Source organism: Rhopalosiphum padi, chromosome 3 (assembly GCF_020882245.1).
Source record: "Rhopalosiphum padi isolate XX-2018 chromosome 3, ASM2088224v1, whole genome shotgun sequence".
Taxonomy (NCBI): domain Eukaryota; kingdom Metazoa; phylum Arthropoda; class Insecta; order Hemiptera; family Aphididae; genus Rhopalosiphum; species Rhopalosiphum padi.
The window spans coordinates 70309695-70333704 of NC_083599.1; the positions used below are offsets into that span (position 1 = coordinate 70309695).

A 24010-nucleotide genomic window follows, 5' to 3' on the forward strand; every position below is an offset into this window, starting at 1 on the left:
AAAATATATCATCACCATCATTACCACCGCCTCCATCGCTTTATTCGCGAGCTTTTCATATTTTGTTTTACGCTGTTCAATGTTATGGCCTTTAGATCATATTTTGCTACTATAAAACAATACAGCCAATATTCAATAATACCTGTGAATAGAAAATATGAGGAATTTAAATTAACAAATGACAACGCAACGTTATTATGTTTCGGATAATGACTGTAATTGAAGATAAATACATAAAATTATTGTTATGTTGATAAATATAATATTCGTGTATAATTATTATAATAAGATTAAAACGATATAAATACAATATTTAAAACAAACAAAACTGTGCACATAATCAAAGTGAATAAATCGACTTTAACATATAATAAATAGATAGATTAATAGATAGATATGTGTAATATAATATAATATGCGTGTAAGTATGAGTGCAATAAAATAACAATAATATTATAACGAAATGGTATACCAATAAGCGCATAATATTAAATTTGTGATTAAAAATAATATAATATAATATTATGCTATTCTATAATATAACAGTATGTGTAAGAATATAATATTATAGAAAGCTAGACAATTTTTATTTCTTGGTGATGGGCAGGGTGAATCCACAAGTTTATTTTTTGCGTGCTAATGTACGCGACTGATAAAATAATATAATGTTTGTTAAACACGACACGTAGTATTGTATAATTATGATTATTTCGAAGGGGTTTTACAGTTGAGATATGAAATTGTAAATTGAAAAATATTATAATATGTCGTCGAGTGCGATGTGATTTCGATCGCTGTACATTATGGTGCGGAATGTGTGCATTATTTAATAATAGTAATAATAATTATTTAGAGATCTATATCCTCCACCGCCCGCGTCCCGTCCTGTCACCGAGGTTGCGTTTGACCGCCACGTCAGTGTGCCCGTGACCCGCAGACCCGCGCTGCAGCTGCCCCGATCGCCACCCCTGTGACCGCCGCGTGTCCCCCGCACTGTTGCGCGCTCACCGCAGCGTCGCGATGTTTTGTACGACGACGACGACGATGTATGTTTCGTGTCAATTCGTCGTCCTCGTCTTGTCCTGCCGCCCCGCCGCCGCGGTTCGTTTGTACGCTTTCCTCCTCTCCTCCGCCGCGATGGCCGCTCGCCCCTTGGCGCGGTACACGAGCATTCCCGGGATCAGTACTCGGTCGACGAACCACCGACGAGGCGTCACGGCGCTGGCCAACCCCGCGCACCACACCTATAATAAATGTATAACAAAATAATATGTGCCGTCGTATACATAGTACATTTACTTTTATACGACGCGAGAGGGGGTGAAGGGGTAGTGTGTATAGCGTGACAAAATACCAAACGAGACGATATATGTGTTGTGATCGGAAAACTGTAAAAAAATAACTGCCCAATAATATTATATATTGATTTATCAATGAATTATTTTATTAGTGGAAATAACGAACGTCGTAATTATTGTAACCGTGCAAATAGTGTATAGTCATCGTTACAACGGTATAGATTAATAATAATATTATACGTATACAGCACACAAATCAATCAATGTTTATCAGGTAATGTTTTCATTACCCATAATTCTGGCTATACTCTGGACGCATCGTGTACGTTATGGTATATTTAAATGTTATTGTCTATAGTGATAAAATATCCGATGAAGCGTTAAATTCGATAATAATTTACCAATATTTACCATATTATAACGATTATGTGATTGATTCAATTACTTTATAAATACATGAAAATCAATAAACAAACATATGGATATATAATATTGTGATATAAATTTATATAAATGCTCAATACACGAGAAATTATTAATAATTATAAACGTATAAAAAAAAACGTAAGATCGAGAAAAAATTCATATTTTGTAACAACAAGTAGATCTGAAATTCATAAATTTTAAAAACATAAAACGACGATCTCCGAGAAGGTAATATTATGACAGCCGACTGCAGGAAAGGTGGTCGACCGTTATTATCACTCATTATTTTTTCTGTATTGATCTACACGCATAAAGGTTAATGACTACAGTATTCAACTGTTACACAAATGCTGCAGTCGCAACAAAATAAGATAACATTAAATAAACAAAATCACATTCGATCACGGTAGGATATCTGGTCACGTACACATATACGCGTGCTCATTATCATTTTATTATAGTTATTGTTATTTTGTATTATAATAATCAGCTGGAATTTAATTAATTGTTTAGGATAAATTGATGTTATAAATATACTCGTAATACGGAAAAACAAATGTGCCACGCCCGTGTAATAAGTTGTGTTGTGTTTTGTATATCGCCGCGTGTAAAAAATACCTATTCTTTTTATTGCTCAAATAGTGTTTTCTTGTTTTATTTTTCATCGCCACCGCAGAGACTAGACTCAAATAGTCTAGTTATTATTTTATGCTTATAATACATTAATTAGTAATTACACTGTGTTGTGCGCCAATCGCATAAAATAGTAAATAAAATACCTTATGACATCCTAAATCTTCCTCTTAAAGTATTTAAAAAAATAATTTCTTTAATGTTATTAGATGTAAATGACACTATATGATAAATTGATAAATAATAAATTGTTATACTATATATAAATATCATAGGCGTGCGCAGACCTGAATTTCGAGGGTGCCTACAATTTTTCCGGGCCCTTTTCTGAATTTTGGCCCTCTCTTAACAAGACATGTATATATTTTAATAAATTATAATGCATTGAATAAACATTACTTAAATTATGTCACATATTAATCAATAGTATTACTAGTACCAAGTTATATGTATAATATTTCATTAGATAGTTGGATATAAAATCTATTTTCAAGATAATTGTGTTATATTTTATTTATTATTTTTACTTTTGTAGTCAATAACATCTAGCTGTTATAATCATAATAAGTTTTACCACGCAAATTTAAAATATTTTAAGTTGTATTATTTTTTTTTTATCTCAAAACATAATTTTTTACAACATATTTTAGAAAAAATATCATTTTTATTCTAGTAACATTAGTTACGGACCCATATATATGCTATAGGACTTAAATTTTAGAGCCCCAATTACATATCGGGGGGTGCCCAGGTACACGCGGAACCCACCGTACACACGCCTATGATAAATATGTTAATGTTAGTTAATATATATGCGCTCTTATATTTTTGTCTCGATTATTTTTTGCTTTATTGTACTATTATATTATGTTATATTATTGTCAAAACATGTTAATATAGGAACTCCTGGGTCTCCACACGAGTCTTCTCAGTAGGGTCCAGTATTTCATTATATGAAATTAAAATTAAATAAATAATCAAATTTATTTAATAAACATTTCTATAAAGCGCGTACATACGCGCAAATCGTCACGATTGTCTGTAATATTAAACAATTATTGTCAATCCCTCTAAAATATTTTCTTACGTTATAAATCGTGGACGCATATCGCCACTTTTTATTATTACTTTATTGTGCGCTAATCGCTGAAAGTTTGAATTATTCGTGTGCACATAGCCACATAGCTGCAAAATAGCTTGAATTTTTTTGACTTTTCAATTACATTTTTGCTGTGGTCCATTAAAACACACAACTTTATAATGATTAATGATTTTCATTCAAAATATCAAAAATAAAATAAAGTCTAACCATATCATTCCTATATTTTTGATCTTATCGTCTACTTGCTGTACGAATGTGTATTCTAATATATTATAGGCCAGTAACTACTAAAACTACTAAAATATATATATATATTGTTATAGGTCTGGTAATTGTTTAAAAACGGCCTGCAAACATTATTGCGAATATCTAATCTGAAACGACGCGCCTGTTGGCTGTTTGTCAAATGACTACTTATAGTAACCGTATAGATAATAAGTACGTACCAACAGAGTGTGAGGCCAGTATCCAGTGTAGTTGGCCGGCCCCGAATCCGGGCCACGGGCGTATAATCGTCCTCCTCGTCGAAGCGCGGACCGTACCCATCGGCGGGCCGACGGCACCAGCCAACGCTGAAACCGAGCCTCCAATCGTTTCCTCCTGGAAGTCCACCAACATCCGTCGCCGTAGTTGTCGTCTTCGTCGTACTTCTCCTCGTTGTCCTCGTCCTCGTCACCGTGTCCGTCGTCGCAACCGGATACAACGCGGACGTCCGGGTTGGCGGACCGCAACATGGCCGTAGCCACGTACGCGGGCCTGACGCACTGCACCCGGACGCCGTGTCCATCGTTTCCGTCGTCACGTCCTCTGGTCAAATACGCGCACTCGGCGTCCAGGTCGGACGACAGTTTCTCCAGGAATTTCTAAACACATAATATATTATACTTAGCGCGTGTGTGTGTTACCGTCAGTCAATGTCGGCAAGTTCTCGTGCCAATGTTGATGAAACGATGATAGTATTATATAGGGATAGGTATATTATGACTCCGATCGGATAAATTATTATATTTTCGGAATAATATTGGCTGTTAAGTCAAAGCCGATATCATAATATCTATAAATCAGTCATTATATAATATTATTTTAAATTTTAAATAAGTCGTTATTATTATTGATAAAATCAGATCATTTTATTTCTCTTAAATACACAATATCTATAATACTTCTAGAACAGTGGTTCTCAATCTTTTTAGTACCGCGGCCCAAATTTACCCCGAAAAATCTTTCGTGACCCACATGGTTTCACTTTTCAAAAAGTAGTTAAACAAAACAAAATTTGTATTATATAAATATGTATAAATTTGTAATATATATTTAGTATTTTATAGGTTTATAATCAATTTTTTTTTATAAATGTACTTTTAATAATGAGGTGTAGCGAAATGTTTGCTTGTTTTCTGTTATAGTTAATAACAGCATTGACATCATAATTTAAAAAATTGATCGCGACTCACTAAAAATTGACTGACGACCCACCAGTGGGCCGCGACCTTTACTTTGAGAAACGCTGTTCTAGAAGGCATACTTTTCTTTTTCATTTTCAGAGTTTATATCATTTTGCTGTTATTTCTATTAATAGGCAGTAATGGTTAGTCAAATTGTTTCGTTAGTTCACGACTCGCAGTCATATCTATAGATGAGGGAACTCCTCCACTATTAGTTAGGCTCTCTCGCGCTCCCGTTCACGTATAAATGATGGTGTTTATAAAATATAGTCAACACCTATGTAGTATTTCTTAGAAATGTTTCCATTTCGTATAACAAGTATTAATGCTTTTTACTGATACAATATTTGTAACTAGTAAAACGGTAAAACAGCGATAAGTATTTAGGCTAAAATTATAGTATTTTTATCGCACGGGGACGTGACAACACTGACTTTGTTTTTTTATGTGTTTTGGGGGTCGCGACACCAAATAGGTCGATGACATGCAACAAATAATAATCATAATAATGTATTATACCTTTGTGGCGGCGTATAAGGTCATCAGTGGCGCGGCCGGCGGTACAGACGCAGATGCACTGCCCACGTTGATCACCAGGCCCCGACCGCGGGCCAACATGCCGGGCAGGACTATACGGCTCACGTGCACCGCCCCGGCCACGTTGCACCGGACGGCCGCGTCAGCGTTGCCGCAATAGTCTGCCGTGAACTGCAGTACAGGCCCGTCGTCGTCTTCGAATGCAACGGCATCGTCGGCTGTCATACCCGCGAAGAACTCGGGATGCGGATAACACGCGCCTGCGCAGTTTACGAGCACGCCCACGCCGCCGGCCGGTTGTAACCGGCCCTCGACAACGGCCCTCAGCCGCCGATACCACAGAGGGCACCGGAGACGGGCCGGCCGTTGTCCGTCGCTCTTGCAGAAACATCGGTCGCACACGTCGTCGTCCTGGCCACCGTCTTGCTGCAGTTCCGGAAGGATGCTGCCACCGCTACCGTACCGCTGTCCCGCGTCGTCGTCCGTCTCGTTCCGCGCCACCGGATCTTCCGTAAAGTCCGCCACCACCGTAATGACCCGCCGCCGTCCGGCTGATTCTTTTCCTGCGCACGCGCCCCGAACAATTTATTGTAGATTTAGAGACCGAAACTATTTGCGCTATGTAAATAATATAATATGCTATGCATGAGCGTTTCAAATCAAACTGCTTTCATAGACCGAATTGTATTTTATATTTTGATTATTGTTGCATATTTGAATGGTCATAATATATGCATATTGTATACACAATTATTATAAATAAATAAAAAAACTATTTTCTTTCTACTACATATCGATAATAATATGCCGAACAATAATTTAATTGAAATTATCACGGAAAAATGTTCGATAATTATAATTTCTTTTTATAGTTTGATGTTTGCAAAAAAAAACCTACAAATTAATAATTAAGTAGATACTTTATGATAGACCTGCAGGTTATTTACTTGTCGTGATATCAATATTTATTAATTATTTGCCCATAAGTATTATAGATGCCCATTTTGTAATGCCTATTTAGCATATTTTGAAAAATTTTGTACATATTACATGTTACATATTTTGTCATTTTCGTCATGCATATTTCCATTATATTTAGTTTCTATCTATTAGTGCAAATAATTACGGTCTCTATAAATGTATTTAATACGCGCTTAATGATATACTCGCATATATCGTGACACATAATATTATGCTCATTATTAGTTATACAATTATAATTTTGTGAACGATTTACATTAATTTTTGTTAGGTGAAACTATGTAAAACGTTGAAAATGTAAGCACTAAACCGCAGTTGTTTTCAATTAGCATTAATAGTCATGAGTCGCTATAGCTAAAAGTCAAATTGGACTAGGATTCCTGTTTTTATTTATGTCTATGAAAGTTACCAGTTTTCTGCACGTGAATATATTTCAATTTTGTTTAAACATCAAAATGAAGGAAAAATTATTTTCTGTATGTGTTGTATATTATAGCATGTGTCATGTAGGAATGTCAACTGCTTAGCCATCTAGCGAAGTACAACCAGGGACCACCTATTGGGAACCACTGCACCAAAGGACAAAGGTGACCCTCAAGTCACGCCCTGGCTAAAAAAGTTTAAATGGTTTCTTTTACGACAGGTATCTCGCTAAGTGACGTCGGTTCTTGACAAAACATAGCTTGTGATGTTGTAAGTTGATTGAAAAAGTATAACTTTTGTTCCTGAGTGTGAGTGAAACCAACTGATTGTTGTAGAACGTATATTTGTTATATATTTTTATCTTTAAATTTTATAGAGCCAAAGTTATAGTTCCACGCCAACAATTTTATAACTATTATAAGATTTAAAAAACACTTCAAATAATGTAACAATTTCATTTCTTACATCAGTTACATCACAAGAAAATAGACAATTGAAACTTAAAAATATATAGTTTATATATTTTCAATGTACGAAAGTTTTAAGTCATTTATATTTGCACGTGAGAAGACTGAGTAACAAACTTGGAACATTAAATGTGGCGAATTCATTGTTGTATAATACTCGTGTGAAATTCGGGAAAAATGTTTTATTCAATTTGATAGGTATTATATGGGTATTATTACCCAGGTATTACACTTGTTTATTTTATACAATTTTAGTTGTAAAACTATTTTAAATCTTTCAGCAAACATATATTTATATAATATTATCCCTATATTTTTGTACTAACATTTTTTTTTAAAATTGTTTTATTAAACCCTAGTAATCTTTGTTTACTTATTCATCTCCTAAAAATACATAAAACAATAGGTTATACAAAAGTATGCACTAACGGACTAACGTGACACCTGGGCCTTCCCCCTTATTTTTTTTTTAATTACAAATGCGTAATACAAGTGCCAAGTATACAGACATATAGACTGTAATATAGTGATTTATTTATAATAATACTATAGTATATTTTATAAATACTTGATAATATAATAAAAACATTTAATCAACTTAAAATAATACAAAAAAAAAAAAATAATTAAAGAGGAATATATTTAAATTTGAAATTATTATTTACTAATTTGTTTTAAGTTAATCTGTATTACAAACTTCTTGATATTTAATAACGTTGCAAAAATATTTGAAAGACAGAAATACTTAGTATTTTATTTGTAGAATATTTCACATTAAATAATAAATATCATATAAGTACACAATGGATAAATTTAACTCAACTTAAAGTTTATTTGTTTTTGAAGAGTAAAATACAAATGCTTTAGTCTAAAATATTTCCCGAGTTTTGCCTTTTATCTTTGCAAATATTGATTTGTCTGCAATGTTTTATTTTTTAAATTTTTATTTTCTCTTTTTGAGTTTTGTAGAAAGAAAAATAGGTACTGGTTTTGAAACAACCTATATTTATATTTATTTTCCGAATTTTATTCAGTTAATTCATTTTTGGCACAGCAAAAGAACTCAAAAAGAGTTTTGCAGCAACTGATTGACAATTTCATTATGATTTCACATCAAAGAACTCGTTTTTCGATTATCTGGTTATTTTTTCTGTAAAAGTATTCTCAATGTAAAAATCAAAGTGTTTTTGACATTTCTACACAAACTCTTAAATCATATATTTTTTTAAATTTATACATTCATATATATTGTTTATGTTATAATTAAATCTAGTCGATGTATTAAATAATAATTACAATAGGTAGGTATTCATACGTTTATTATTATTATTATGGCAGAGGAATATTTATAAATACTTTAATTATTTTTCGAGGGAATAATAATAATATTTTCAAATAGTCGACACCGTTGAAAAACGTTTTTAGTAAAAGACATTTAGAATAAAAAAAACATTAGGAAATTCCATTAAACATTTTTCACCACATTTTTTAAAAACGATTAAATATATAAGAAATATTAAAATTTATACTCAGTAATTTAAGTTTATGAAATCAATAATTGAAAATTATTTATTGCAATAATATATAATTATTTGAAATAAAACTGTTTTGTGCTGTATATCGGTTTAATTGACTTTTCAATAATCAGAATACGACGAACGTTTTCGTTAGTTGGTTTTAATAATTAGTTACTTTAATAACCGACTTATTTACTTATTGTTTACTACCGACTAAGTCGTTAGTCGTTAGTCGATTGTGTCCATCTCTATGGCCAACCATCACCCCTCAATCCTCACCTCACCATAATGAAGAACATAAAATAATTATTTTATTAATTTATCGCCCGAAGAAAAAGAATTACTAAAATTTACAGGACCTATTTCAAAGATTACCGGAAAATATTTTGTTTCTAAAAACCAAAAATACTGGGGTGGGGGGGAGGACAGCAACACAGTTTTTTTAACTTATCCCACCCCTATAGTATAATAAAAATTATAATTTTCTATTTTTTTTAGAGAATTTTACCTATATGGTTGTTAGCTTGGAAGAGCAGAAGTCAGAATAGATTTATTTTTTAATACAATACCAAGAATTGATAAGCTACTAAGGGATTTCATATTAATATTATATTATATAAATTACGTATACCATGGCATAATATAAATTTAATAAATCAGGTAAAATTGAAAATATTTTTAATCAGATTTTGGATTGTTGGATTGCTTATATTTTATTATGTATAATAATGGCAATATCGCCACTAATATTTGATATTTATTTCAACTGTATACCTGATTATATATTTAAATATTTGTATCAATATCTTATAATACTCTTGTCTTGCTCATATCAAACGAGTGAAATGCATTTATTATAATATAAACTATATAAGTTGTAAATAACACGTACAAAAACATTATTATTGGCATCAAAAGTAATAAATAAAATAAGTTATAAAAATATTTTTGATTCCTTAATCTAAAATTTCAAGTATTGAGTGTCAATTTCTAAACAGCAGAAAATTGTGTTTTAAGTCAAATGAAAGATTATGTTTCATAAAGTATCCACGGAGTTTGATTACGATTTTAATATTGGAGTTGGCAGTGATTACGACGAATTTTTTAATAATCATTTTTAACTATGATCAAGTTACATTGTTACATAATATCCGTATAAATATATTTATTATCCCTAATCTTGGGAAAACTATTTGAATTAAATTTATTTGCTGAAAAGTTATTGAATATTCTTAAAATGTTACAATTATATTATATGTTTTTACTGTATTTTTAAACTAAGATAGATAATATTATAGTAGTTTTATTATTTTTATATTTTAGAATCAGTTAAAACATTAAAATTACATAGAAACAACGTTATTAAAAAAAACATATTATAGTGTACACTATTCCAAGAATCTATCAAATGCAACAGTTAACAACTTTTTTAGACAGTTTAATATATTCACATATTTTAGAATTCACTACAATACAACATATTAAGTAAACATTTTTAAAAATATACAAAATATCCAACGTTAATACTCAGCATAAGTTATCAATATTATTTTGAGAGAAAAAAAATGTATTTAAATTATTTAACCCAACCATACGACCATTGAAAACCGAATGTAACGAAAGTTTAGAAGCATGATTTTGATTATAAATAATGTATTGTGTTACACAAAAAATAGGAATGAAATAATAATGGATGCCTTTAAAGTTTAAATATATAGAAACTTGTTCTTTAAATTATTCGTTTTCAATCTGCACCAACTTTATTCGAAGAAGTTACACAAACATATTTTGCTCTTTCGAACTTGTATAGGTATTGTATTCACTATAATAATTTATATTGCATTGAGACATAAAAGTATTGATAGATATATTAATGAACTATCGTAAAAACTTAGATGAAGTTTTTTTTTCAGATTTCGTATAGAATATAGATTATAGTATTATGAAATAAACATATTTTTTGAGTTTCAATATGAGTTTTATCTAAGACCCGTATGTGCGAAAGCCCACAATGGCAGAAATTTTACATTCTTGGATGTTGCAATTTAGATATCATCCGCACTCCGCAGTTACAAACGATATGCCAAAAATAAAATACTGATTTTCAAATTTCGAAATTATATAACTATTATTTGAAATTGTAAGATTGTATTTTTTGAAAGATCGTTTAATTTGATGAACAGAGTGAATGAAAATAATGCGGCAACGATGACAAAATTATTTTACAATACATTTGTGTATTTGACGTCTTGCAAAAATATACTTATTTATACATTGTATAACATATATTTATTTAATGTATCTATGGCATTATTATTTCCTAGTTATTATTGTTATAATGCTAGCTTTAGCTATAATGCTTTTTCAGGATTATTATTACTCTATAAGTGTATAGTATACGCTTGTGTTCTCTTTGGTTCTGTATAAACACGGGCTTGGAAATATCAAATTCAGCAAAGAAAGGCATAAACGATGATTGGTGAATTATCTTAGAACCACGTCGATTTTCGCATTCTATTTATATCACTACAATAATAATAACAGAGGACTAATGGACGGCCTTTTAAGAAAATCTGCTGAGAAGTGAATAATACGATATTTCCCACGACAGCGTTTCGCATGACTGCAAATTTATAGTTGGTCTACGAAAATATAAATCAAGTAGACGCGAAATAAAGACAAACAACCCGCTTCGTACGACCATAATAGTGGCAACAACAACAACAACAACAACAACAACAACAATAATAATAATAATCGTCTGTTTACATAATATTATTATTAACCAATGAGCATATTATGCTTACTTATTAGTCGGGCAACGGCTCGCAGCTTGTCCGGGTTTCGTCCTACTAGCAGCACGTCCATTCCGTGATCGATGGCCAACTACTCGAAATAACAATAATAAAGACATAAAATAAACAATCTAGTCTCCATTATAAACGATATATTATAGTAAATTAAGGGGACATATAGTGTTAAAAACACATTTATGAATCCGAATATATGCATCAAATAAAAATCTTACTGTTAAATAAAATTAAAATAATGATTTCAATATAAACCATTACAAAGACTGTCATTGGTGAAGAAGAGAGAAAATATAAACTATTTTTACACGATATTAGTATAGAAAATATATCAATTATTGTGAAAATTTGTTTTTTTTTTTTAATTTACAAAAAACTAGATAAGACACAAGTGTACTGTGTAGCTGTACAGGTAATTAACGGTATAATAAACAAAATCCTTAAAATATAGAAAAGATATTTATGTTTTTATAGATTTCTTTTATATTATTTGCCAAATAGTATTTTATTTGACATTGCACTATTGTAGCTATTTATTATTTAGGTAACTATTTAAAAAAAAAAAAAACATGCAAATGTTAGATTATACAACAATATATACATACGTGTTAGGCCTTTATGATACAATCGTGTACGTGAGTAACGATAGATGTTCCGACACCGTACGCTTTGAACGATGAAATTAATAATTAATAAATGATTTATATATTATAATTAACGTCGTCGTATATACATATTATATATTTTGGTCGCACGCACTCACGCACGACTAAATCGCGTGATACTGAACACACGAACATTATCATCAAACGATTCTATGCACCCGATCACCAACACACATTTAACCCACACAATATCATTAACATAAGGATTATTTTACACACACCATTACCATCACCACGATTTCATATATATTTTATTTAAATAGTGTGTACTGAAATTGCAGTGGCGTATTAACTGTTAACAACAGCTGTCGGTAAGTAGATGGCTGATTTTCCGTTCACCGTGGTAAGGTATAGATCTCACAAAATGTAAAAAATAAAATGAATTTTTTTTTCGTGTATATTTTTTTTATTGTGCGATCAAAATAATGTAACATATTATATGTATACAATTTGTTTGTGCTAAATTATCATTAAAAAAGAAAGTGCTAATAAATAAAGAAAAAGTCGGTGCTTTTATATAAAATTATGTGCATATATAATATAAATTCAATATGGAGGGTAGTCACATTTTACAGAGAAAAAAAACTTATGAGGTATTCGAAAAGGAAAAATAATTTTTATCATTGACAATAATTGACAATAATCGAATAAAAACCAATAAGGAGAAGACCAAAATAGAAAAAGTAATAAATGAAGATAAATAAGGGATTGATAAGAACAGCCGCGGTCACAAATAAATGAAAAAACTTTAGCTAGAGAAAAGAAATCAATACTATGGATTGATTATATGAGACATTTTCATTTTAATAAGTGACGATTATAATAGAATGAAAGAAAGCGAAAGTTCAAAGTGAAATAAAATAAATGCTTTTCAAGAAGAGCTATGGCCGATTAATAAAAAAGAATTTTAGAAACGATTAAAATAATGTATAGGATATTTAATATAAGAATTAATAATTTTGAACAGTGATTATTATAATCGAAGGAAAATTTAAAAGGAGAAAAGTATATAGATAGAGTTAAATATAGATAAATATAAGGTTTATAAGGGAAAAAGAAAGCGAAAGTTTTGAATGAAATAAAATAAATGCTTTTTAAGAAGAGCTATGGCCGATTAATAAAAAAGAATTTTAGAAAAAATTAAAAAAATTAATAGGATATTTGATATAAGAATTAATAATTTTGAACAGTGATTATTATAATCGAAGGAAAATTTAAAAGGAGAAAAGTATATAGATAGAGTTAAATATAGATAAATATAAGGTTATAAGGGAGAAAGAAAGCGAAAGTTTTGAATGTAATAAAATAAATGCTTTTTAAGAAGTGCTATTACCGATTAATAAAAAAGAATTTTAGAAAAGATTAAAAAAATTAATAGGATATTTGATATAAGAATTAATAATTTTGAAGTTTTGAATAGTGATTATTATAATCGAAGGAAAATTTAATAGAAGAAAAGTATATAGATAGAGTTAAATATAGAAAAATATAAGGTTATAAGTGAGAAAGAAAGCGAAAGTTTTGAATGTAATAAAATAAATGCTTTTCAAGAAGAGCTATGGCCGATTAATAAAAAAGAATTTTAGAAACGATTAAAATAATGTATAGGATATTTGATATAAGAATTAATAATTTTGAACAGTGATTATTATAATCGAAGGAAAATTTAAAAGGAGAAAAGTATATAGATAGAGTTAAATATAGATAAATATAAGGTTTATAAGGGAAAAAGAAAGCGAAAGTTTTGAATGAAATAAAATAAATGCTTTTTAAGAAGAGCTATGGCCGATTAATAAAAAAGAATTTTAGAAAAAATTAAAAAAATTAATAGGATATTTGATATAAGAATTAATAATTTTGAAGTTTTGAATAGTGATTATTATAATCGAAGGAAAATTTAAAAGGAGAAAAGTATATAGATAGAGTTAAATGAAGATAAATATAAGGTTTATAAGGGAGAAAGAAAGCGAAAGTTCTGTATGAAATATAATAAATGCTTTTTAAGAAGTGCTATTACCGATTAATAAAAAAGAATTTTAGAAAAGATTAAAAAAATTAATAGGATATTTGATATAAGAATTAATAATTTTGAAGTTTTGAATAGTGATTATTATAATCGAAGGAAAATTTAATAGAAGAAAAGTATATAGATAGAGTTAAATATAGAAAAATATAAGGTTATAAGTGAGAAAGAAAGCGAAAGTTTTGAATGTAATAAAATAAATGCTTTTCAAGAAGAGCTATGGCCGATTAATAAAAAAGAATTTTAGAAACGATTAAAATAATGTATAGGATATTTGATATAAGAATTAATAATTTTGAACAGTGATTATTATAATCGAAGGAAAATTTAAAAGGAGAAAAGTATATAGATAGAGTTAAATGAAGATAAATATAAGGTTATAAGGGAGAAAGAAAGCGAAAGTTTTGAATAAAAAAAAATAAATGCTTTTCAAGAAGAGCTATCGCCGATTAAAAAAAAAGAATTTTAGAAAAAATTAAAAAAATGTATAGGATATTTGATATAAGAATTAATAATTTTGAACAGTGATTATTATAATCGAAGGAAAATTTAAAAGGAGAAAAGTATATAGATAGAGTTAAATGAAGATAAATATAAGGTTATAAGGGAGAAAGAAAGCGAAAGTTTTGAATAAAAAAAAATAAATGCTTTTCAAGAAGAGCTATCGCCGATTAAAAAAAAAGAATTTTAGAAAAAATTAAAAAAATGTATAGGATATTTGATATAAGAATTAATAATTTTGAACAGTGATTATTATAATCGAAGGAAAATTTAAAAGGAGAAAAGTATATAGATAGAGTTAAATATAGATAAATATAAGGTTATAAGGGAGAAAGAAAGCGAAAGTTTTGAATGTAATAAAATAAATGCTTTTTAAGAAGTGCTATTACCGATTAATAAAAAAGAATTTTAGAAAAGATTAAAAAAATTAATAGGATATTTGATATAAGAATTAATAATTTTGAAGTTTTGAATAGTGATTATTATAATCGAAGGAAAATTTAATAGAAGAAAAGTATATAGATAGAGTTAAATATAGAAAAATATAAGGTTATAAGTGAGAAAGAAAGCGAAAGTTTTGAATGTAATAAAATAAATGCTTTTCAAGAAGAGCTATGGCCGATTAATAAAAAAGAATTTTAGAAACGATTAAAATAATGTATAGGATATTTGATATAAGAATTAATAATTTTGAACAGTGATTATTATAATCGAAGGAAAATTTAAAAGGAGAAAAGTATATAGATAGAGTTAAATGAAGATAAATATAAGGTTATAAGGGAGAAAGAAAGCGAAAGTTTTGAATAAAAAAAAATAAATGCTTTTCAAGAAGAGCTATCGCCGATTAAAAAAAAAGAATTTTAGAAAAAATTAAAAAAATGTATAGGATATTTGATATAAGAATTAATAATTTTGAACAGTGATTATTATATTCGAAGGAAAATTTAAAAGGAGAAAAGTATATAGATAGAGTTAAATGAAGATAAATATAAGGTTATAAGGGAGAAAGAAAGCGAAAGTTTTGAATAAAAAAAAATAAATGCTTTTCAAGAAGAGCTATCGCCGATTAAAAAAAAAGAATTTTAGAAAAAATTAAAAAAATGTATAGGATATTTGATATAAGAATTAATAATTTTGAACAGTGATTATTATAATCGAAGGAAAATTTAAAAGGAGAAAAGTATATAGATAGAGTTAAATATAGATAAATATAAGGTTATAAGGGAGAAAGAAAGCGAAAGTTTTGAATGTAATAAAATAAATGCTTTTTAAGAAGTGCTATAACCGATTAATAAAAAAGAATTTTAGAAAAGATTAAAAAAATTAATAGGATATTTGATATAAGAATTAATAATTTTGAAGTTTTGAATAGTGATTATTATAATCGAAGGAAAATTTAATAGAAGAAAAGTATATAGATAGAGTTAAATATAGAAAAATATAAGGTTATAAGTGAGAAAGAAAGCGAAAGTTTTGAATGTAATAAAATAAATGCTTTTCAAGAAGAGCTATGGCCGATTAATAAAAAAGAATTTTAGAAACGATTAAAATAATGTATAGGATATTTGATATAAGAATTAATAATTTTGAACAGTGATTATTATAATCGAAGGAAAATTTAAAAGGAGAAAAGTATATAGATAGAGTTAAATGAAGATAAATATAAGGTTATAAGGGAGAAAGAAAGCGAAAGTTTTGAATAAAAAAAAATAAATGCTTTTCAAGAAGAGCTATCGCCGATTAAAAAAAAAGAATTTTAGAAAAAATTAAAAAAATGTATAGGATATTTAATATAAGAATTAATAATTTTGAACAGTGATTATTATAATCGAAGGAAAATTTAAAAGGAGAAAAGTATATAGATAGAGTTAAATATAGATAAATATAAGGTTATAAGGGAGAAAGAAAGCGAAAGTTTTGAATAAAAAAAAATAAATGCTTTTCAAGAAGAGCTATCGCCGATTAAAAAAAAAGAATTTTAGAAAAAATTAAAAAAATGTATAGGATATTTGATATAAGAATTAATAATTTTGAACAGTGATTATTATATTCGAAGGAAAATTTAAAAGGAGAAAAGTATATAGATAGAGTTAAATGAAGATAAATATAAGGTTATAAGGGAGAAAGAAAGCGAAAGTTTTGAATAAAAAAAAATAAATGCTTTTCAAGAAGAGCTATCGCCGATTAAAAAAAAAGAATTTTAGAAAAAATTAAAAAAATGTATAGGATATTTGATATAAGAATTAATAATTTTGAACAGTGATTATTATAATCGAAGGAAAATTTAAAAGGAGAAAAGTATATAGATAGAGTTAAATATAGATAAATATAAGGTTATAAGGGAGAAAGAAAGCGAAAGTTTTGAATGTAATAAAATAAATGCTTTTTAAGAAGTGCTATAACCGATTAATAAAAAAGAATTTTAGAAAAGATTAAAAAAATTAATAGGATATTTGATATAAGAATTAATAATTTTGAAGTTTTGAATAGTGATTATTATAATCGAAGGAAAATTTAAAAGGAGAAAAGTATATAGATAGAGTTAAATGAAGATAAATATAAGGTTTATAAGGGAGAAAGAAAGCGAAAGTTCTGTATGAAATATAATAAATGCTTTTTAAGAAGTGCTATTACCGATAATAAAAAAGAATTTTAGAAAAGATTAAAAAAATGTATAGGATATTTGATATAAGAATTAATAATTATGAAGTTTTGAATAGTGATTATTATAATCGAAGGAAATTTTAAAAGGAGAAAAGTATATAGATAGAGTTAAATAAAGATAAATATAAGGTTTATAAGGGAGAAAGAAAGCGAAAGTTCTGTATGAAATCAATAAAATAGAGAAAGTTTTAAATTCAAAGAAACAAGAGCTTTATTGCAGGAAGTGCGTTTTTAGCTGATAGAAATGCATTCACTGAGTGAGAAGAAATGAATTATCATGTAATGTGAAATTCTAATAAGAATATGGTGACAATTGTAATCGAAGGAAAAGCAGTTAGTTCAAGAACAAAAAAGATAAAGTTCTGCATTTTAAGGTATAGGTGCTTTAGAAAATTACATTATTGTAGGACATTTTATCGAGAAGTAATAATTATATTATTAGTATAACCGCGACGGTGAGTATAGTGATTAATGAAATTTAGTGGAAATCAAGGACAAGATTACATCATTAAAGTAATGAATTATAAAACATTAAACAATTTTATTCCGGTTGAGTAAAAATTTAGTGCTAAATGTAGTGCTATATATTATATAATATAATGGAAAGTATTGAAAACAGTTTGAATTATTAAGCTAATTTAAATATCGAAAAGACAAAAACACGCAAGCTAGATATTGTTATGTGCACAAGCTAAAATGAAATTCGTCTAATTATTTTTGTTAGCCATTTTTGTTAGCTATTTTTGTTTTTTTTTTTGTTTTTTTTTGGTGAAATAAAATCTAAAATACAATATCAAATACTTGCAGGTAAAGAACACGCCACTACAAGATTGCACACACAACTATGTCGTTATACGACCTAACACACACAGTTAATAATATCTACTGTCACTACTTTAACTAAACTATTGCAAAAAATGTCATTATTCGTGAGATTATTATAATGCGTTGATTAGTCGACGAGCGGATTATGTGCCGAGTCCACCGTTCCCAGGTCGTCGTTGGGAACGAAGCTGACGTTTGTGGCGTTGCTGCTGCTCCTGTTGTCACTCACCTGACGCGCGTACTCTTTGCCGATTCCATCAGTGGCGCCAGTCACCACTGGAATTATATAAACACATTTTATTATAACGTCTCTCATTGGTTTTCGCGAAGGAATAAGGAAAGCAGGAAAAAAACCTAAAAATATAGGATAATATAACAATACATTAAGCAGAATGAAAAACAGTAATAATTTATACTTTATATTTGGCCGACGGCAGAGTAGACTTGAATAATAATTGATAATATATTAAACTTTTGTTGAAAGGTATACGTATTCGTTTCTAGAATTTTGCTATCGATTTAAAATTTACCAATGCGTGGCAATGCATTGGATACGCAAAAAAGTTATACCGACTATCTATCACTATTGAAAGAATACTTGTTGTTAAATTTTTTGAATATACCGAAGACATTTTGAACAAAATATGTGCGGATATAACTAATAAATAGTAAGCTATCAAACTTGTGTTGTAATAGACACAAAAATACAAAATTATTAATAATAAATAATTTCTAAATATTTATCACGTTATGATTATTTCAAAAATGAATATTTTTTTAGGTTTATGACTTTATGAGGAGTAGGGACTATTAACGGTTAAGCCTTAACCTCTGATTCACCTCTGATAAACTAATACGATTTTTCGTCTGCAGATATTACACACGTGATATAATTCCACCTATATATCATATTTTATTATTTTTCACATGCGCATTATTACATTATATACCTAATAAATATGTAGACTTGCCGTACGCGTAGCACGAGTTTTAATATTTTGAAAACAAAATTCGTAGATAAGTTATAATCATTAATAACACTAATGTCTAATGGGATGCTATAATAGCGAATCGAGGTTTTGAAAATATCGAAAATCTCTTAAAACTTCATTAAAATGTGCAAAATAAGAGTTATGTATTTTTATATTTTTAACAATAATAACAGTATAATAATGATGTTATCAAAGATAAATAACTTAGGTCCGTTGACATAATAAAACCAATAGAATTGTTATAAAAACACCATAAAAGAAGTAATTTAATATTTTTAACTAAAACTTTTTTTCTCGTAAAATAATTGTTTTACTGCTCATATAGCAAAATCAACGAGTAATAATAGTAATAAGTATATATTATACATAAAAATTGATCTAAAAATATAAAAATATGTTTTTTATACTCTTTGTATGAAATAACTATTCTCGTTGATATCGAGAAGAAAATGTATATCCTAAATAAAACAAAAAAAAAACATGACATGTATATATTTTATATTTAAATCCGTGCTTTTCACTCGTGTATGGTGTATGTATTATAAGTTATAACATATTTGTATATTGTAATATGTAAACAATGGCTGAGGGTAAAAAAATCACGAAAGGTACCACGCCACATATTTTCGGGCTGAGGAATTTCAGTGTTTTGCATGTTTTCGAAACCGAACATGTAATAATATATTATGCATAAGCAGTGCGAATACACCTCATATAGTCAGTTTGTAACGCATGTATTATACCTATATTATTATATATTATAACATTTCATATAGCTCGTATATAGCTAATGGCTAATGGAATGTCTATCGAGACGGATTCAAATTTCAATATATTTCATTGAGTAGATGTGTGCAATATTATACGTATTATTAATATTTTTATGTTCTGTATTATCATAAACATAATATTATTAAGAGAACGGCGCCATCCCACATTTGTTGTATATTCGTCTTTTAAGTGCGTAACACGGAAAATGTACGCTCAACAGCTCATGTTTAGCCATATTCGCTTTAATAATAGAGTGAATCGATATTCTTATGAAACTTAACGGTTTAGAGCTTTATACGTGTTATTATTGTTAAATTATTTAGCAATTTTTTTGAATTTTTCGTATGCACAAATAGCGCGATTTAAAAACGACCATAATTCGCTTAAAAGTGGAATAATTACGGTTAAACAAATTGTCATATTGTGCAATACGATAAAATAATATATGTGTACGACGGAGACAACAAAATAAATGCAGTTGTAGCATCCTCAAACTAACGTAATAAGTAATAATATAATATATTATATTATATACTGTGTTGTACACTTTTTCATTTTATCATATATTTATCGAATTAAGTCTTAACCTGCTCGACATCGGTGAATCATTCTATATGAAAGATTAACATGTTGCCGAAATGTCGATGAGCCACGCGAGAACGTCGGAATAACAGTTGTGCGACTATATAATATATTAAACTAATAAATTGTTTGGTGTTGATTTCTTTTTACTTTTGATGGGTATTGCAGTTTCGTTTTTATTTTATTTTTTTATTTCAAGCTCTATTCCCCTTCCCTTGCTCGCAGCTTTCATTCCAAACAGAACGCTACACTAACAGTGCCATTATAACCGTTTGCTATCGCTTAATTTGTTATCATAATTAATTTTCACTTCGTTTATTCATCATTTATTTACAGTAGACCTTTATTCGGGTTTATTCGAATATATAATACGTATTATACCATTATTTATACCGTTCACATTTTTTTTTTACCGTACTGAGCGAGACTAAACGGTCGGCGGCCGAGATTACGCTGCAGTGTTTGTTTAATTAAAAACAATATGATATTATAATATTTTTAAAGCTCGGTGATTATTTTTTATTTTTGAAAAACCACGACCCCGATTTATTGTTATCACAATCATACGATTATATTGAATATATTATACTATAATAACACTAATGCAGTACACTGCGCTGCGAGATCGGCTCTATATAATATATACATGTATAGGTGCTTGCTGCGGTAATCGCTTATTTTATTCGTTGTCCGGCGATCGCGGTTGGTGGGGATTTTTTTTCATAAAAATTTTATCCGCCGCGAACCTTTAACTAAATAACGCCCGAAACGAAATTTGTACCGATTGCGCAAGCAGGAATGATACGAAGCATAATATTGTTTTTCGCGGCGGCGTAAAGTAGTAAAAAACGTAAATAATAGTCTATGCCTTTATAACAGCGTTTCTCAAACTGTGGATCGCAAGTCAATTTCTGGAGGGTCGTGAAAATCCTTTTTGATTTTATAGTATATTTATATATTTTTAAAACTACTTTATTGATCCTGTTACGGTGAAACCATGTCGGCCGCCATAGATTTTCGGGGGGGAAAATTTGAGTCGCCGCCCTAAAAATATTGTGAACCACTGGCTTATTGTATTCGTGGTATCGAGTCCGGCGTAGTACCTAACAATAATATATATAAATCAACTGTGCGAATCGCTTGAAATTACAACAGCGCATCGCGATTATAATAATATTGTTGATTGTGGAAAATCTCGTGCGGACCACAATATTATAATATTATATACGATTGATGCGCGTTTGCCGTGTATATACGACGCTCGCAATAATCGAATAGCGAATTGCGCACCGCATTTTATACACCAACGATGATGTATACATTGGTTTGAGTACCGCAAAAAAGCTGCCGATGACGTGCAAACATCGGCCGCGGACCCGCGGGTTCGTGAAAATCTGTCACGTAACGCGTATAATATATTATATGCATATTAATTCTGAAATCGATAGCAAAATATAAAACGAAAGTCGTAATAATAAGCAATAACCTTTGCAGCGAGAGAACACATAACGTCGAAAATCGCGGTGCGTTCGAAAAATATGTCGGCCAAATGTTGAGATGCATTTTTATTACGGTGTCGTACTACTGAGGTGAATTATTTATTTTCGGAGAACGCCTTCGGGAATACAATATAATATTTTAAGGTCGAGTCGGGATGACGACGGCAACGCGTGTATTATAATAATATGCTCACCGGCCCATTGGCCCGTCGACCGGTAATCGAACTCGTCGGTGCAGTGGTCGACGAACAGACTCTGCTTGACCACGTACTGCTGGTAGGCCGCGTACGCCAGCGACGAGGCGGCCACCGCGCACACGGTGGCCGCGGCGAACGCGCTGAGCACGAACTGCGGCCAGCCCTCGGTGTTGCCCACGTAAATGGAGCTGATCAGGATCCAGGCGACGGCGCCGACCAGACAAGCGACGCCCGTGGTGGCCGCGCTCGCCTGCTTGGGCTGTATCCGCGACGCCATCGCGAACGATTCACTCGCGATATAATATACAATAATAATAATATATGTGTTTATGATAAAACGCGGCAACGACGCGTATCGCGCGAGACGTGAAAAAAGGCGACGGCTAAAGACGACCGGTTGCGCGCGCTCGTCCGGTTCGCAATGACGCCGTTACGGCGGCGGAGGCGATTACAACGCGCGCGTATATTACACGGTCGGTCGGTCGCTACAATATTATCGTGGCCATCGATCACGGCGCTCAAACGTGCGGCGATGCCAATAATAATATTATACGCACAGGTACAGTGTCGTTATTGCGGCGTTTTATACGACCGCGGCCGTAAAATAATAAACCCATGATTTACGGTCGGCGATTAAACGATCGCGCGTGCACAATCGCGATTGGAAAAAAAAATAGAAATGTTTTTAACGGCTTCACAATGACAAAATTATCGTCTTATTAAGAGGTTCGCCGGTTGTCGCGTACGACATCGAATCGATTAACGTCTTCGTCGTCGTTATTACGCGTTGCACGTCGCTATCGCGTAAATCGCAAAATCGGACAGGACGGCGGTTGCCGAGCGATACGACCCCGCAAGGTCGTCTCGTTGGCTGGTTGCTCGACGACCGCCACCACCTGTAGAACCGCGTCTATAGGGTTATAGGCGAACGGTGCAGAGACCGCGGACACGCGTGCGATGCAAGACGGGGGTGAAGAAAATCGCAAAGGGGTCGATGGGCGAGAGTTAGGGTAGAATCGTGTGGGTTTTATTTTACAAATGTTTTTTTTTTTTTTTTGTAATTTTCAAACCATAACGATATTAATGCGACGTTGCTTGTTTACTATGATTATAATTAGCATTATTATCATGATTGGAATATTTAATATTATACTGTTGTTTATGCTGTTGTAATTGAATATGGTGAATACGACCTTTGAAGTTGCAGTGTTCCACCTCAATCCGTTGATTTAGTCGGATCGGTTGACGGCCATCGGGCAGATCGTTCCGTTACAGCAACGGCAGTTGATGGTAAAGTCGCACGAGCAGATCCGCTGGTCTTTGGGCTGGTTGTAGATACGGCTTGGGTACTTGGTATCGTTGTCGTCCACGTCACTGTCGACGTCGTCTGTGTCGTTTGGTTGTAATCCAATTATTGAGTACATCATTACAGTTTTAATGAGCCCCATTAACAGGGTAAAGCAGGTTAAGCCAGTTGTTGTGATAATATTGCAGGTATTGTCCGCCAACGAAGGTTCCGTTGGCGGCAAAAAGAATGCTGGGTAGGGCGGAATGTTGAAAAATCGATAACGAAGCGGTAGAAGATAAAGAGGACACCCGGTTAGAGGTAGGTCCTAGGCAGAAAGATAATAATATAACCGAACGAGGAAAAA

The 24010-nt window shown here is 30.5% G+C and overlaps 2 protein-coding genes across 2 annotated transcripts; both read right to left on the reverse strand.

Annotated features, from left to right (window-relative positions):
- Positions 1 to 221: 221 nt before the first annotated feature.
- On the reverse strand, positions 222 to 15738 carry LOC132924189 (uncharacterized). Its single transcript, XM_060988340.1, has 5 exons — positions 12245 to 15738; positions 11637 to 11715; positions 5424 to 6004; positions 3906 to 4322; positions 222 to 1244 (listed from the first exon to the last, which is right to left on the reverse strand). The coding sequence occupies exons 2-5, from the start codon at positions 11695 to 11697 to the stop codon at positions 1059 to 1061; spliced, it is 1245 nt and encodes a 414-aa protein (XP_060844323.1). The 5' UTR covers positions 11698 to 11715; positions 12245 to 15738; the 3' UTR covers positions 222 to 1058.
- A 2494-nt stretch (positions 15739 to 18232) lies between these two features.
- On the reverse strand, positions 18233 to 22815 carry LOC132924190 (uncharacterized). Its single transcript, XM_060988342.1, has 2 exons — positions 22356 to 22815; positions 18233 to 18593 (listed from the first exon to the last, which is right to left on the reverse strand). Exons 1-2 carry the CDS (start codon positions 22633 to 22635, stop codon positions 18445 to 18447), a joined length of 429 nt encoding a protein of 142 aa, XP_060844325.1. The 5' UTR covers positions 22636 to 22815; the 3' UTR covers positions 18233 to 18444.
- Between the last annotated feature and the right edge of the window lie 1195 nt (positions 22816 to 24010).